General features: G+C 41.8%; 1 protein-coding gene across 5 annotated transcripts in view; it reads left to right on the top strand.

Moving 5' to 3' along the window:
• dapk1 (death-associated protein kinase 1) overlaps positions 1 to 16,528 on the top strand; it is a 290,457-nt gene that overhangs the window by 137,174 nt on the left and 136,755 nt on the right. For all 5 annotated transcript variants that reach the window (XM_038804815.1, XM_038804813.1, XM_038804812.1 and 2 more), the window contains exons 3-4: positions 8,166 to 8,387; positions 12,527 to 12,665. In XM_038804815.1, the coding sequence (XP_038660743.1) occupies positions 8,166 to 8,387; positions 12,527 to 12,665 (361 nt within the window). The remainder of the gene's footprint in view (positions 1 to 8,165; positions 8,388 to 12,526; positions 12,666 to 16,528) is intronic.

Below are 16,528 nucleotides of genomic sequence, written 5' to 3'. Positions count from 1 at the left end.
GGCAGCAATACTAACCACTGTGCTGCCATGCTACCCTTCTTATACTCAATCTTATAGTGGAGCTATCAAATGAGTGAAACAGACTACCTTCTGTAGTATTATACAAGGGAATGTTCATTGTACAGTGTAAGGTTATAACATTCAGTTACTGATTTCTAAACCTAACCAACGTTGCTCTGGTCATTTGTCATTGTTGCCTTAATTCCTGGGGGAGGCAGGTTTACCATCAGAAAGTTTTGCTTCAATCAAAATTTCCTCCAGTGATGCATCAGTCAAAACTCTTCCCATAGTTTGTAAGAACAGAACATAAGCAGTGGTAAGCTATATGGCCCCTCAAGCCTTCTCTGCCATTCAGTGCAATTAATGCTGATTTTCTACTTGGACTCCACTTTGCCATCCTTTCACCATGTCCCGAGTAGACATAAACTTGTCATAGAGCCCGTTGTAAAAAGCCACCTCCTGTCTGGCAGTAACACATAGCTGGACTTGGAATAAACCTATCCCTGAGTACAAAAGCTATGGAGAGATTTGCATTATAAATTGAATTTAATTGATGCTTTTAGAAAATAAATTATAGGCCAAAGTAATATTACCGTGGCAGCTTGATTATTAGCAGTGTTTAATTCTGGACCTGGAGTCAGGTTTTTGTGGAGGAGGCAGGAAGGCCAAATCTGGGAAACTCCCTAACCCGACAGATCCCTCCTTTTAAAAAGGCTCCTGTCCGCCATATTTTCATGTTGGGGGGGCTGGGCAAGATGGAGATGGGCCTGCTGCCTCCTGAGGCAGGCCCATGGCAGCATCAGAGGGGGGCAAATAGTGGCAGGGTTGAGTGCCCACTTCCATTTACTTGGGCATTGGTATAGTTTTAATGATAAATGTCAGACCCTCACCCTTCCAAGCACCCCACATGCCCCTCGTATTACCCCATGCCTCCCTATGTGTCCCCCATGTCCACTCAACTAGTATCCACCGTGGACATGCCTCAAGGTATCTTTGAAATGGATATTAAAAAATAGTTGTGGAGAGTGGATGGGGGAGAACGAGAGATTTCTTATCTCTAAGCTTATTTGACGTGTGTACATTTTTGAATTTGTATAGTGCAGCCATTTGCTCATTATCCAAAATAGTTTGCTTTCTCTCTCTTACTCAGTCTTTTTCACCACTGATTTTTTTTGTTGCTGAAGCTGCTTCTTGTGCGTGCGTAACTTACTTCCTCAAAGCTGTAATCATCCTGGTCACTTTTCTCTGAACTCCTTTCTAACATATCCATATATTTTGCTTGCTGTTAGGCAAACAAAGCTGTCTGCCTTACTACAGAATTGATTTCGCTATTTGAATCAGTACAACGTTGGTACATAATTCTTTCTGACTAGCACTCCAATAAACTCTGTATTCAGTTTGCCTTATTAAGTTTTGAAAGAAAGCTGCACCCGGTGACATTATTTAGCTGCCGCGTTAGTGTGAAAGTAACAATTGATGGTTGCACAGTGTATGTAATTATTTCCACATTAGAGTGATCTCTGCTGCAGTAGAGATGGAGTGGGAAATGCTTTACTATATTAGAGAGGATCTATGATGTTTAATTTCAATAGCAAGTCTGTGTTGCGACTACTTCTATTTTTGTTCAATTCAAACACAGTCAGGCATCACCAGAGGGATTTGCTTAAACTTACAGGCTAAACAAATAAATGAAGACACAATACCATCACTGGTAATGACCCTTCTGCCATAGTGTCTTTACCTGAAAGTCTCTTTCCTCCATTCTGATGTGAACTTTGTTTTAATTTCAAGCACAGCGCGCTGGCACAGTGGTTAGCACTGCTGCCTCACAGCGCCGAGGTCCCAGGTTCGATTCCGGCTTTGGGTCACTGTTGGTGTGGAGTTTGCCCATTCTCCCCGTGTTAGGTGGGTCTCGTCCCCACAACCCAAAGATGTGCAGGCTAGGTGGATTGGCCACGCTAAATTGCCCCTTAATTGGAAAAAATGAATTGGGTACACTAAATTTAGAGAGAAAAAATAACCGTGAGGCCATATTAACTACTGCTTATAGACTGTAACATGCCAAGTCTTACTTGTACTGAATAAAGAAATAATCACAGAGATAATCACAATATGGGTCGAATCATTCAGTGCTTAAGAGTGGGGGTTAACTGGCCAAAAAGGAAGGGCATGTAGAGGTTTTCTGCAGAGGCCATTAGTAGAACCAGTGCATTTCTGATGTATATTAATGATCTAGACTTTGGTAAACAGGGCTTGATTTCCGGGTTTTGTTTCATCTGTATACCATGAAATGGTGCAAACAATGAGGATGATAATAGATGCTAGGAGTACAGAGGGACTGGTGAAATGGGCAGACACACAACAGACTAAATTTAGAGCAGAAAAATATGAAGCAATACATTTTTGTAGGAAGAACGAGGTGAGACAATGGGCACAATATATTGGCCTCGTCACCCACCTGCCTTGGGACACGACGAGGCTGGCAAATCTCTCACGAGGCCTTTGGCGAAATTACCAGCCTCAGCACGCCTCACGAGATCTAACGATTTCAGGTCGGGACCCAGATTTACATATTCAAGTGAGCAGTTTGTCTCAAGGGCGATTGAGGACCCATTAGGTTGTCGTGCTCTTGGCAGGGTGGTATCATGGCACCCCCCCAGATGCCACCTCGGCAGTCAGCCTGGCACTCTGGCAGTGCCATCTGGGTGCCACCCTGGCAGTGTAACTGATTCCCAGGTGGCATGTCCATGTGGAGCATGGGGCCCAGGGGTGCCCTGCCTTATGAGGTGGGGTATGGGTTCTTATTGGTGAGTTGGGGCATGAGGGGGTGTGAAGGCCATGGTGGGGGATCTAGAGATCGAGATGCCATTTTTAAATGATCATCTTCTGTACTGATGAGCAGAGCTCATTAGTGCAGGAAACCGGACTAAGTGTGGACTCGGTGGGGTATTCCTCGCTGAGGCCCTGAAATGAAGCAAGAGTCCCAATTAATATTAGGGTCGTTCTTCGCACTGCCAGCGCTGGGAAACACCCGGTTAAACATTCTCGACACGGTCATAATTTGCAGCAAATTATGGTGTGACGTGGCAATGGCACAACTCGCTCAAGCCATAGTTTTCTAAGATTTTGGCATCATATGTGTGTTAATCTTCAGAAAAGTCAGGCCTGTATTAAATTTAGAGCACCTTTTTTTTATAATTAAGGGGCAATTTTAGCGTGGCCAATTCACCTACCCTGCACATCTTTTTGGGTTGTGGAGGTGAGACCCATGCAGACACAGGGAGAATGTGCAAACACTACACAGACAATGACCCGGGGCCAGGATCGAATCCTGGTCCACGGCGCCATGAGGCAGCAGTGCTAACCACTGCATCACCGTGCTGTCCCATGTATGTACAATTGTATAGGTTTAAGCAAGGCATTACTTGACTGGTCATTTTAAATAATATGACATTGGGTATTCACCAGTCAACAGACAATTTGAATGTCTATTTTTGGGGAACAAATGCCAATTTTAAAAATACCCCAGGTCTCATGATAAAGATGACGCATTTCATTAAATCCTGTCTTGTGAAACATTTACAACTTGCAAGAATGGGGTTTGATTCAGAGACACCTTATCAAATGTGAAGAAGCAAAACAAAAAGCTGCAATTTAGCGGCCACGCTAGGCGTGGGTGCAAATCCCATTACGGCTGCGAAGGTCAAAACAGGATCTGCGCAGCCGAGATCTTTGGTTTGAGATCTTCCCCGTCCCCACCAAATTTCCATAAATTAACATGTATTTACCGGCCTTGACACCGTAATGTCCGCCCACACCTTATCTTCCCATTCAGTCGATGTGACATCACACTGGTACGGATCACTACTTATTTTCAACATGAAAACCAGTCACATTGTCCACGCCGGGGGCTTGAAGGTAAGTATAGCCTCTGGGTGATGTGAGACATGGCCATGGCAACCCTGGCAGTGCCAGGGGTGGGGCCTCTGGGATTCCCCTTGTGTGGTGATGGGAAGGGGTGTTATAATACCCATTATATTCTGCCCTGGGCAAAAGCTGCTATCTCCACGTGACTAACCTTGCCAGTCTGTGCTGTGGGTTTCTCTGATGTGTGGGTTCGCTGCCAGTTCATTCATTCCTTGGCTTCATCTGTTGGATGGAACCAAGCACCTGATTGAATGCTTCTACACTCCTTTGGCTCCTGGTTGAATGATATCTTGATTCTAAAATTTTTAGCCTTGCTTTCAAATCCATCCATTGTCTAGCCTAGTACTAATTTTATAATTGAGTATGCAAGTGTCGGACAATAACCATCTCTAACAAGATAGAATCTAACCATCTCCCCATGACATTCAGTGGCAATACCCAGGTCAGGTGATTGTTTTTTCCTGGACCATTATCAGCTTGTTACCATACAATGGCATTGCCTTGCCCAACTTATGTATGGTATCTTTTGTAATTAACTAGCTTGCCTGCCTGAAGAAAAACATCAATCCTCATTGTCCTTTTTTTTTCAACCTATGGAATTCCACTAATTTCAGTAGTGTTGGATCTCCGACTCATCCTGCCAAGAATTCTGCTGGTGTCTACCCTTTAAATTTGGTCAAGGAAGACCCCCTGGGTTTCGACCACCCTACTTTTCAGCCATGTCAATTCAGAACATTTCACAATGGGATTAAAAGGAAATTATATTCAAGCTTCTTCATTTTTCATACAACAGTAGCACAGTGGTTAGCACTGCTGTCTCGCAGCGCCCGGGGCCCGGGTTCTTCTGACCTCGGGCAACTGTCTGTGTGGGGTTTGTACGTTTTCCCTGTATCTGCATGGGTTTCGTCTGGCTGTTCCAATTTCCTCCCTTAGACCCAAAGATGTGTGGGTTAGGTGAATTGGCCATTCTAAATTGCCCCTTAGTGTCCAACGGTTAGGTGGTCTGACGGGGATAGGGCAGGAGATTGGGCCTAGGTAGGGTGCTCTTGCGGAGGATCGGTGCAGACTTGATGGGTTGAATGGAATGGCCTCCTTCAGCACAGTAGGGATTCTATTCTATTCTAAATTAGCAATTGCTAATCATGTCATTTCATTTAGTCCTCGTTAGTTGGCAGGAAAATCTGAAGTGGAGACTTCCAATATTTTCACATTCCTGTCAGTAAAAGAACCATTCACCCCACTACTGTGTTTTCTGCCCCTTCACCATTTTGTATTCATGCTGCAACTTGCTTCTTTAATCTCAGAGGCTTTAATTTTGTGAACAAGCTTAGAAACATATTGACAGAAAGTATTGACAATGTGGGATGCCAGTGTGGAATGTATGGCAGCACTGTGGGAGGAAGGAGATAAACGCTTGGGGGCGGCATGGTTACTCTGCGAGAACCATGCTGGTGAGGTGGTCTGAACCCTTGCTGCCAATTGACAATTTTTGTACCAGGTGTTATGGGCCAGGGTTTAGAAGACTCCAAAGTATATCAGGGAGTTCACCTGACCAACAATGGTTTATTGATTCTGGTTACGATGAGCACAAGGGCCTGCCTTTCAGGTATTATTCAACAGAGGCCTTAAGCACTTTTAATCAAAAACAAAGTTTATTCTATGAATTTAGTTAACATTTTTATAAACACACACAGTAAGCAATTTTATCAACTACCAACGTAAATATCCCACACAGCTACAGTAATCTATGTATCACCCTGAATAAATCCCCCCCTTTGACTGTTCCAATTTAATAACACGATCCCATAAACCGGAAACCCCTTTTCAAAGGTGTGGCCCAACACACCGCACTCTTACTATCTTTAAGACTGTGGTATGGATACTCTTGTTTCCTTATCAAAACAGCAGGTTTGAATTCCTTCCAGAAAACAGTTATCTCTTTTAAATTCTCAAGTAATCTGGAAACAGTTTTTTTCCCAAGAAAAGTACCCAATTACTTTTTTTTCCAATTAAGGGGCAATGTAGTGTGGCCAATCCACCTAACCTGCACATCTTTGGGTTGTGGGGGTTAACGTGGGGAGAATGTTTTGCATATTCTCCCCGTGTCTGCGTGGGTTTCGCCCCCACAACCCAAAAATGTGCAGAGTAGGTGGATTGGCCACGCTAAATTGCCCCTTAATTGGAAAAAATAATTGGGTAATCTAAATTTTTAAAAAAAACATGGGGAGAATGTGTAAACTCCACACGGACGGTGACCCAGGGCCGGGATTCGAACCCAGGGCCGGGATTCGAACCCGGGACCTCAGCGCCCCAGTCCCAGTGCTAACCACTGCGCCACATGCCGCCCACTGGAAAGAGCTTTTAAGCTGAAGATACAGAGACACTTCTTTTTCAACCGGTCCAATACAAAACTAGGTCAAACACAAAACGACGGTAAAACTCCGAGCCACAGAACAAGCTCCAAACCAAAGTGAAAGTAAAAAGTCACTGCCAGAGCCATAGCCCAGCTCCACCCACACAATGACATCACTGAAGCCATGTGATGAGACAAAAAACATTTCTTAAAGGGACATTCCCATGACACCGGCTTCATGGTAAGTTGTTTCACCTTGTTCCAAACAGTGGAATATGAAGGTGCTGCCCATGCTTCAAGGATGGATGAATTCAAATCTAATCTCTTGAAATAAGGTTTCAGTACAACGGACTCCAAAGGGAGACAATAGAAGCAGTTAGTATTGATTCGTTCAAATGCAAATTAGATACAATTCTTTCAGAAAATAGCATTTTTGGGATATCAGCATCATAGAATCCTACAGTGCAGAAGGAGACCATTTGGCCCATCTAGTCTGCAAGACACCCCGAAAGAGCACCAAGCCTAGGCCCATGACTCCACCATATCCCTGTAACCCCACCAACCTTTGGGACATTAAGGAAAAATTTAGCATGGCCAGTCCACCTAACCTGCACATCTATGGACAGTGGGAGGAAACCGGAGCACCCGGAGGAAACACACAGACACGCGGAGAACGTGCAAACTCCACACAGAGTCACCCCAAGGTCAAAATCGAACCCGAGTCATTGGCGTTCTGAGGCAGCAGTGCTAACCGCTGTGTCAACCCAGTTTTTCTCCAGATCATCCAGTAGTCTGTGCAGGAGAAATATGGAGGCGTGGCACACATGGCCACACTTACAAGTGAAGCCTTAAAACCAGCAATCCCGAAAAAGGCGCGCTGATCTCCAAAAGAAAACAAATGATACGTGATAAGTGTTTGGGAATAAAGGCTGACCCTGGACCTCTGATACCCAAAGCTCTTCACCACTTGTGTTTTCCATAAGTTATTTCTGGGTTTGCTGTCGACCAATTGGTGGGGATTGACTCCATTGAAGAACGTTGTGTGACTACCAGGATGGTAGAAGGGGAACTAGGTGGATTTGATCTTTTTAGGTCGAGTAATTCCTTTGTTTCTGTAGACAGCTGGAGCCTGTTCCGTTTTGTCAGTTTTTCATGTTCATCTTACTGTGTGTCTATCCCCATCCTTCTTAACCATTCGCAGATTGTGCCTTGTATATACCTTATATTTGAAAAATAATGTCTTCTATTGCCTGATGTACTATTATCACTTCAGCCATTTAGCCATCTCCTATTTTTGACTTCAGCAGTTTGCAAGTGATTCTCTATTTCTATCTGTTTGTGCTATATTTCCACCGTTCCTACTTACCGTCGCTCTATTTTATTACTGAGTTTACAGGATTAAAGGTGCTCGTGCATATTCAAATACACTCAAGTAGCTTTATTGCTGTAATATTAGGCCCTGGTTCATGTCAGTGTAGTGGGTTTGAAAATAACCTGCTTAGCCACCTTCTATCCTCAAATACCGAGTACTGGGGTCATAAAGAAAAATTTGCGTGTGTTTTTGGACTGAGGATCTGCATGAAGGAAGGGGAAAAAACTCTGGTGACCCAAATTCAGACTATATCTCACATAACAAATTTAAAATCCTGACAAAGAATCAAAGGACTTGAAACGTTAACTCTGCTTTCTCTCCTAATAAATGCAGCCACACTTGCTGAGTCTTTCCTGTGTTCTTGTTTCAGATTCCAGTATGTTGCTTAAATTTTAAATCCTATTTTTGCAGTATTATTCAGTGCCTTCATATTTTTTCTATTGCCGCCTAACATGTTTGCTGTACAGTGTTTGCAGTCCTGCCTGAATTTATACCTCTGACTTTTATTTCCAGTGGACAATTTGCAATAGTAAAAAAATGCACAGAGAAAAGCTCTGGAATGGGGTATGCAGCGAAATTTATCAAGAAGCGTCGCTCAAAGTCAAGCCGCCGTGGAGTGAGTCGTGAGGACATCGAAAGAGAAGTCAATATCTTAAAGGAGATTCAGCACCCAAATATCATAACTCTGCGTGATGTCTATGAAAACAAAACCGATGTGATCCTTATTCTTGAACTGTAAGTAAATATTTGCCTATTTACGTTGCTTTACCCTCCATGTGGAAGTGTGCTGAAAAGTAATTTCTCATTCGAGTGGACAAATGTATTTTTCATGCATTGCTGAGAACATTGTGGATGGCAATTCAGCTGAACTAATTGATGTAAAATGCGCAGGTGGTGGCACAGCTTGGGTGCGTAATGAAGGAACCTGTTACTTTGCCTCATGAGAACAGTGACGGTAAAGTTGAAGCATTGATCGCATGTTTTGTGATGCACTGTACTATGATGTACACTAACTAAATCAGTTATGATATTTCAAATAATAGTACAGTAGTATCTCATTTGACTTAAGATCACTTTGTCAGACATCCATAATAAACATTCTGAGCACACTGTTCCCAGTGCATCTACTCTTAGAGTGGAAGATATGCATAACCTTCTTCAGAAACCATTGTAAATAAAATTATCTTGAAACCACAAAAAGAATCAACAATATTCAATAGTACACGTATGCATTGTGAGTAAGTGAGCAGCTGCCTGCATCAATTTCCTTTCTTCAGCTTTTATAGGAAATGAATCATAAACAATTGAAATAAAATCTGTTTCCTGAATGAGAACTTGATTTTTTATTTAATCACAATGAAGGCAGAATCTTATTTGACATTGTGTCGCTCTGTCATTCCCCTGTTTTTATTCAATTTTGCAAAGTGCTTATTTCTCCGCCAACCAATATATAGTTTGCAGAGTACTGTAAACCGTTGGAATTAATCAGAAGTAAATGAACTCACCAAAGCACAGTACAAATTTGGAAACCATTTTGTTTTCTGTTTCTAGCTGTTGATATGCCAGCCCCTTTGTCTTGGAGAATTGTACAAAGGACCAAGACATCTAACTGTCCAACCACATTGATCAATATTTTAGTGAGACAGTTCAGTCATCCAAGCATTCATAGCAACTTAATTACACCTGCCATTGAAGAGAACCACATATTTTTGCATAAATAATAATAAACAGACACAAATAAAAACAGTAAATCTAGATGAAGTGCATTATTTTATCTGAAGGACCTGATCAAAACACTGCAAATTAATTGTAGCAGGGGTCGGCACGGTGGCTCAGTGGTTATCACTGCTGCTTCACGGAGCTGAGGTCTCGGGTTCGATCCCAGACCCGGATCACTTTCCGTGTGGAGTTTGCACATTCTCCCTGTGTTTGTATGGGTCTCACCCCCACAACCCAAAGTGGATTGGCCACGCTAAATTGCCCCTTAATTGAAAAACATAATTGGGTACTCTTTTTAAAAAAAAAAAAATAATAATAATTTTTAAGTTAGTTAATTGTAGCAGTTATTCACTGTAAATACGATACATGAGTTTTTTTGTACTAGTTCCAGCATAAATAGGTAAACTGAGAATTAGACTATTAGCTTAATAGTATCCTGTTTTCCCCCTAGAAGCTAAGCTTTCCAGAAATAAATATAACGGTGAATTTGCAATTCGTCAAAAATGTCAGTTGAAACAGATTTCAAAGCTTCTAAGAGCCCTAAGAAAATTCAGAGTCAGAAAAACACATTCAATCAATAAAACTAATTATCTCCAATGACCACTTTTTGCTTTATTCTCTTGAGGACTTAATCTGACACTACAGATTCCTCTATTTTAAGGTATGCTAAATTCATTCCCTTTACTGTGTGCCTAATAAATCTATAACTTTCAATCCCACCTCAACAGATAACAACCCTTTTTAAAGGTGCCAATTGATACCAAACCAACTTTGAATCATATTCCAAACTCTGTATCATTTCTGTTCTCAGTCTTTTTGCCTGATTAAAATGCTAGAGCACTTCTTCAGAACTTTCGAACCTTAGTCTCGAATTTCTCTTCAGTAAAACCTTTCCTATTCATCTACTTGATTTTTGATGACATAACTGTGGCTGCGATCTTCCCAAATGGGAACAAAGTCCTCCCGAGTGAGCGCGTTTAGCCGCGTGTTTCCCGGCACTCTCAGTACTGAGAAACATGTGGCTATTAAAATCTTTTTGTGTTGAATAAGGGGCCCAAACGGGGAATGCGGGGCCGAGGCTGCACAGAACCCCATTTTTTAATAATGTGGCCAGGACTCCCCATTGTAGCGAGAGATCAGGAAGCCGTTTAAAAAATGGTGCCCCAATCTCCGAGGCCCACAAAACAAAAAAGTTCCCGACTGACCTCCAGCCTGAATGCAACATGGGAGGGCCCTCCGCCGCCCCCCCCCCCCCCCCCCTCTCCCACACCCACGGTGGGCAACTCCAGCCCAATCGCATGTGCATTAAAAAATGCCATCTTGGCAGTGCCAACCTGTCACCCTTGCAGTGCTTCAGCCAACTGACAGTGCCACCTGGGCATCTTGGCATGCTAGGCTGGCACTGCCAGGGTATCCAGGTGGCACCAGCGGTGACAGAGCACCACCTTTCCCAAAGGGCATGTAGCGGAGTGCCTCCGATCCTCTTGGAGACCCCCACGAGTGCCGTTCCATCTGCTCCCTGTTTGTGGGGACCAGTGACAAACGACGCTCACCCGAGGTCCTCGAGGCAAAAGGATTGAATTCCAAAGCCTCAGGAATCTGCACATTAGAGGAAGGCTTACTGCTTCGCTCTAATATGCAGATTTGCCAAAAACTGATCCCGCCCACAGTGGACAGGATTCTCCTTGCAACGTCTTGCGAGTTTGCGAGCCAGGTGTATCCTGGGAGCGGGATCTGCCATCTTTTACTGGCCACACTGTGCCGTGGTGAGATGCTTTTCTGGTGCAGTGTAGCCAGAAGATCTCACCCTGCATATCATATAACAATAAAACCTATTCTGCCATGATGTCCAGTTACACTCCAATATCTAATAATAACTGTTTTGCTGTGGCCAAGTAATAAGAACATAAGAACTAGGAGCAGGAGTAGGCCATCTGGCCCCTCGAGCCTGCTCCGCCATTCAATTAGATCATGGCTGATCTTTTGTGGACTCAGCTCCACTTTCCGGCCCGAACACCATAACCCTTAATCCCTTTATTCTTCAAAAAACTATCTATCTTTACCTTAAAAACATGTAATGAAGGAGCCTCAACTGCTTCACTGGGCAAGGAATTCCATAGATTCACAACCCTTTGGGTGAAGAAGTTCCTCCTAAATCTGAACATAATCCATGATTGCTTCCAATACATTTTCATTTTAAACTTTTGTCACTTGTGATCCTTTGTCTACTGTTACATGTATGGCACTACCTTACATTTATTCACTTTAAAACGCATTTGTGTATCTCCGCACATTTTAAATAATCAGTGTGTATCTCTGTGAAGGTTTTGTTATTAAACTTCTATTAAGCTACTATAGACACCTTGTCTCATATAATTTACAGACACTTTAAATGGGAGGCCTGGAATAAATTCCTGTGAAATTCCACTGCTTATTTTATCCCAGACACAAAATTTTCCATCTAGCACTATTTGGAAGTAATTTTAGTTTGTTGGCGGCATTCTCTGGTCTCGTCCGTGACCGGACCTGTTGCGGGCGAGATAGGAAAATTTGGTGTTCTAGCCAAAACTCGATTCACTTTCAGCATCACCGGAAATTCCCAGCACTGAACAAGGATGGAAAATCTTGGCCCGTGTCTTGGACTCCCCTCCCAGTTTGGTTCTGCTACTGATTGGAATCTCTGACCAATTTCACAGCGAAGCTGTTTTTATAACTTCGCTAATAATTTCTTCAGCTTTTGAACACTGCCCAGGCATACTTTTGCATTCTTCAGTTTCCTCGGATGAAGCAAGTATGTTGGGTATTATAAATAAATCTAATTGCCATGAGCTGACTGCAGGCTATTAAGGACTTTTTTGAAGTTGAGATTTTAAAATTGGATTTGTGCAATGTAAATGCTTTAACCAGACAAACAAAAACCACTTCCCAAAACGCTGAAAGATCAAATGACGCACGGTAAATTTCACCATAGGCTGTCAGCCTGTGTTATCAAATCTTTCACACCATGCACGACAAATGGCAGTTAGTGTTAATTCCATGTTTTTAGATAGGGCATTTAATTTGAGTGACCTTAAAATTGAGTTATCTGTGAGCAAATTGTTTTGAGTATGTTGGAAGCAATCCTATTGAAGTTATTTTTCTTCAATAAACTGCAGCGTGTCTGGCGGAGAGCTGTTCGATTTTCTGGCTGAAAAAGAGTCCTTGACAGAAGAGGAAGCCACAGAATTTCTTAAGCAGATTCTCAATGGTGTTCACTACCTCCATTCCAAGTGCATTGCCCATTTTGACCTTAAGGTAAAACTAATGTGTGAAGTTGGTGAACTTCTGTTATAGCTCCTTAGTAGATGACAAGTAAGAAGTATTAATTTTGTACAATGTGTACAGTATAGAAATTGCTTGCTTCAATCTCAAAACAGTCATTTAACTGCTCTCGGTGTTGAGAGACAGTAGTCAGGACAGGTAAAGTTATTACAGTAGAGACTCGATTGTTAAATATCTGCAGTACAATTTCTGTTGCCCGAGGCTGCAAAATTATACTTTTTTAAAGTGTTTTCTTTCTGGTTTTCTCATTTGACACCTATAAAAGTGAGTGGCTCAGGGTCCTGTCTTAATTAATTTTTTTGTTTGCAACTCTCGGTGCAGTGAGTTACCATTTTAATTACCAATTAAATTACCATTTACTGTCGGTTGTTGTTGTTTTTGTACTAGCAAATGGTGCATGGTGAGAAAGGCACATTTATCTGGATCATTTTGAAGGTCTGTGAAATTACAAGGATGAATGGGGGATTGTGGGTAAATACAATTTCTGGTCTTCAATTCGTTTTTGTTTCTTTAACACAAAATTAATAGAATTAAAAACATTTAAGTTGTATGGGATGGGCTCAGTTCTTTTAATGTGTTTAAATTATAGTTAAATGCTTTAAAGAGCGAAAAGCACAAGTGAATTGCAAATGAAACAAATTAGCTCAGGATATCAAACTTATTTTTTAGTGTTACTCATGTGAAGAATTTTATGGATTTCCATGTGAGAGAGAAACTCCACCGAAAAATGTTTCAGCAGCTGAAGAAGGTGGATAAATATCAGTGGGGGGTTTTCTATTGATAATTTTCAGCCACACAATTCCAGGATGGGTGACTTTGACACTGACACTAACCTCTTTCCCTACTCATCCTTTCCTCCAGGCTCTGCCCACTAATAGTTTTAATAGCAATGTAATTAAAATGAAGGAATATATAATGCTGAAAGAATGCTTGCACAACTCACAATAGATCTGGGTTTGCATCCATAGAATCCCTACAGTGCAGAAGGAGGCCATTCAACTCATCGAGTCTGCACCAACCCTCTGAAAGAGCGCACCACGCAAGCTCACTTAGCTCACCCTATCCCTGTAACCCCACCCTATCCCTGTAACCCCACCCTATCCCTGTAACCACACCTAACCTGTAGGTCTTTGGACTGTGGGAGGAAACCGGAGCACCTGGAGGGAAACTCACGCTGACTCTGGGAGAACGTGCAGACTCCGCACACAGTCGCCCAAGGCTGGAATTGAATCCGGATCCCTGGTACTGTGAGGCAGCAGTGTTAACCACTGTGCCATCGTGCTGGATGGAAGTACTTTTTCTTGCTTTAAATTAAAGCAGAATTGGTTTCTGGCAGCTTTGACATGGTTTTTATGCGTTTAGACCCACAATACCAATGTGCTTCATTAGTGGTTAGTAACGTTTAATTTGTCAATTCACCCGTTTCTTTTAAAGGTTTGCGACAAGCACATGAGAAAATTTATTTGACCCTTTAATGGCTGTTTTGATGTTATATCAATGACACTACTATTGGCAATGCTTGAAATGTGTACCTGTGTAATATTTTTCTAATCAAATGTGCTTAAAGCCATTAGGTCACTGCTGACAGCAACTCTGCTTAGCACCTGTGGTTTGCACCTAGGCAATTTATTTGCCTTCCAATTTTCAATCTTCCTGCCACAAATGACTAAAAATTAATGCAAAGTTACATAATCCAATTATCTGAAGGATGTTTGGAATGCAAAATGGAGGAATTAAACTTCAATTGTACAGTGTCTTGGTTAGACCCTCTCTGGAGTACAGCGTTTAGATTTAAATATTGAAACTCATGGGATATATTGAAAGGGTACTACACAGGCTCACCAGGATAACATGGGGGCATCAAATTTAAACTTTGGGGACAGGTTGCATAAACATGGCTTGTATTCCCTTCAGTATGTTCGAAATGATATAAGAGAAATGATTGAGATTCAGTAGGGTAGATACAGTGAGAGAATCCAGAATAAGGAAGTAAATCAGGAAGCACTTGTCCTTTTCTCTCTCTCTCTCTCTCTCTCTCTCTCTCCCCCCACCCCCGGCCAAAGGGTAGTGGGAAACTTGAACTCCCTCTCCCAAAAGGCTGTGGCTGCTGAACCAATTACATTTTTCAAAATTGCAAATTATAACCTTTTTTGGTCATAAAGGATATCAAGAAAAATGGAGCAAAGACCGATAAATGTGGTTGTGATATTGTGTAGCCATGATCTAATTGTGGCAGATCAAACCAACTTGAAGGGCAGAATGGCCTATTCCTGTCCCCAAGTACCTATGACAGTTGGCACAAAACCATGAGTAAAGATACTCAGAGTGGCCTCAACCTTCAATGTTTGCTAAGCGGGGAAGTGAGAGATGATCAAATATTTTGTGATCAAACGTCCAGGAATATTCCCAATAAAAGTATTGCGTGAGTGCGTCTGGGGATGCCATATTAATGATATTTCTGTTTAAAACCTGTTCAATTTTGCATCTTTAAACTCCGTGTCAAAGGTGGCCATAACTTGCAAGGTTTGTAACTGATCGTACAACTTTATTCCCAAATGGATGATATTTGGGGAAGAGAGAAAAGACGGTTTTATTTAGGTTTTAATCAGATCTTTGCAGCAATATTTCATTATTAATCAATTGTTTTAAATCTGACCCCTATCTTGGGTAAGCAGACTCTTAGATTAATAATTGCATCTTCCTGTTTCACAGTATCCTATAGTAGAGTGAAATTGACTTCTTCCATGTCTTTACCTCCAACTTGGGCATTCAAATATTGTCATTGGTTCAATGTTTAAACCTCTTGTAGGTTTTTGTCATTGAATCATTTGGTTTCCCGCTTTCGTTAATCGTCAACTAAATAGCTTAAAACCTTCCTCCCTGACTTTTGTTTTGTTCCAAGTCACACTGCCCATAAAAGTCCAACTTAATCACGCTGTAGCAAAATAGAGTTCACCTCACCTTCAAACTGTGCAAAGTCGTGTCGGTTTAAATGGCGGAAATTTTGAGTTGAGTGATCATCACATTCTCTGTGGAATAAAATAAATTAAAACCTGCAACGGTCAGTGGTATAGAGGTGTCCTGACCTTCATAATCCTAGGTGATTCCGCCTGCTTTCTGTGAGCAGGTTAAAAATGTTATTAATTTTTCTCTTACAAGTTCACCTTCACCCGAACATCCAGCAAGAGCTTCCACCTGAAGCTACCACCCACAGCCTGCCCTAATGAACATATAGTCCAGTATGCCTGTCGCACAAGCACAGTGACATGGCAGATCCAGTTGTTTGTTTTAAAATGTATTTAAATCTTCATATTTTTAAAAAGTAATCTATGCATGAGCAAATGAAAATACAGTTGTTCTTTGGACAGTCTTGTAAAGCGTAATGACTCCATTTGTCGCAATTTGTTTGAAAGGTTTGTCAGAATATTTTTATTTTGGTTATCGATTAATTTGTGGCAACTTTGCTGATGGCGTTGGAAAACCGATGTAGACCTAGCACAGATGCACGAATATAATGACAAATGATTGAGCAATGGGAGCTGTTGTATGTGTTTTCAGTTCGATTACTGGAAAATAAAACGCGTGTGTTGTAAGACTAATGTGTGTGTAAAAGGATATTGTGCAGATTTGTTTGTGTGTTCTGAACTGCAGCCAAATCACCTAAATCAATAGGAACTGCAGCACTGGAAATGTTTGTTTTTCTACTAGTCACATGATATATCCTGTCATCAAATATCTGGGAAGTGCAAGTGAGAATGTTTTACCACTTCTGCTTCGTGCTGTACGTGTTGCAGAGGGAAGGAAATAAAGCAGTGGTCTGTCCAACCACCCAAGAA

Source organism: Scyliorhinus canicula, chromosome 8 (assembly GCF_902713615.1).
Source record: "Scyliorhinus canicula chromosome 8, sScyCan1.1, whole genome shotgun sequence".
Taxonomy (NCBI): domain Eukaryota; kingdom Metazoa; phylum Chordata; class Chondrichthyes; order Carcharhiniformes; family Scyliorhinidae; genus Scyliorhinus; species Scyliorhinus canicula.
The sequence above is the reverse complement of the archived record's forward strand: the minus strand, read 5'-3'. Positions and strand labels throughout refer to the sequence as shown.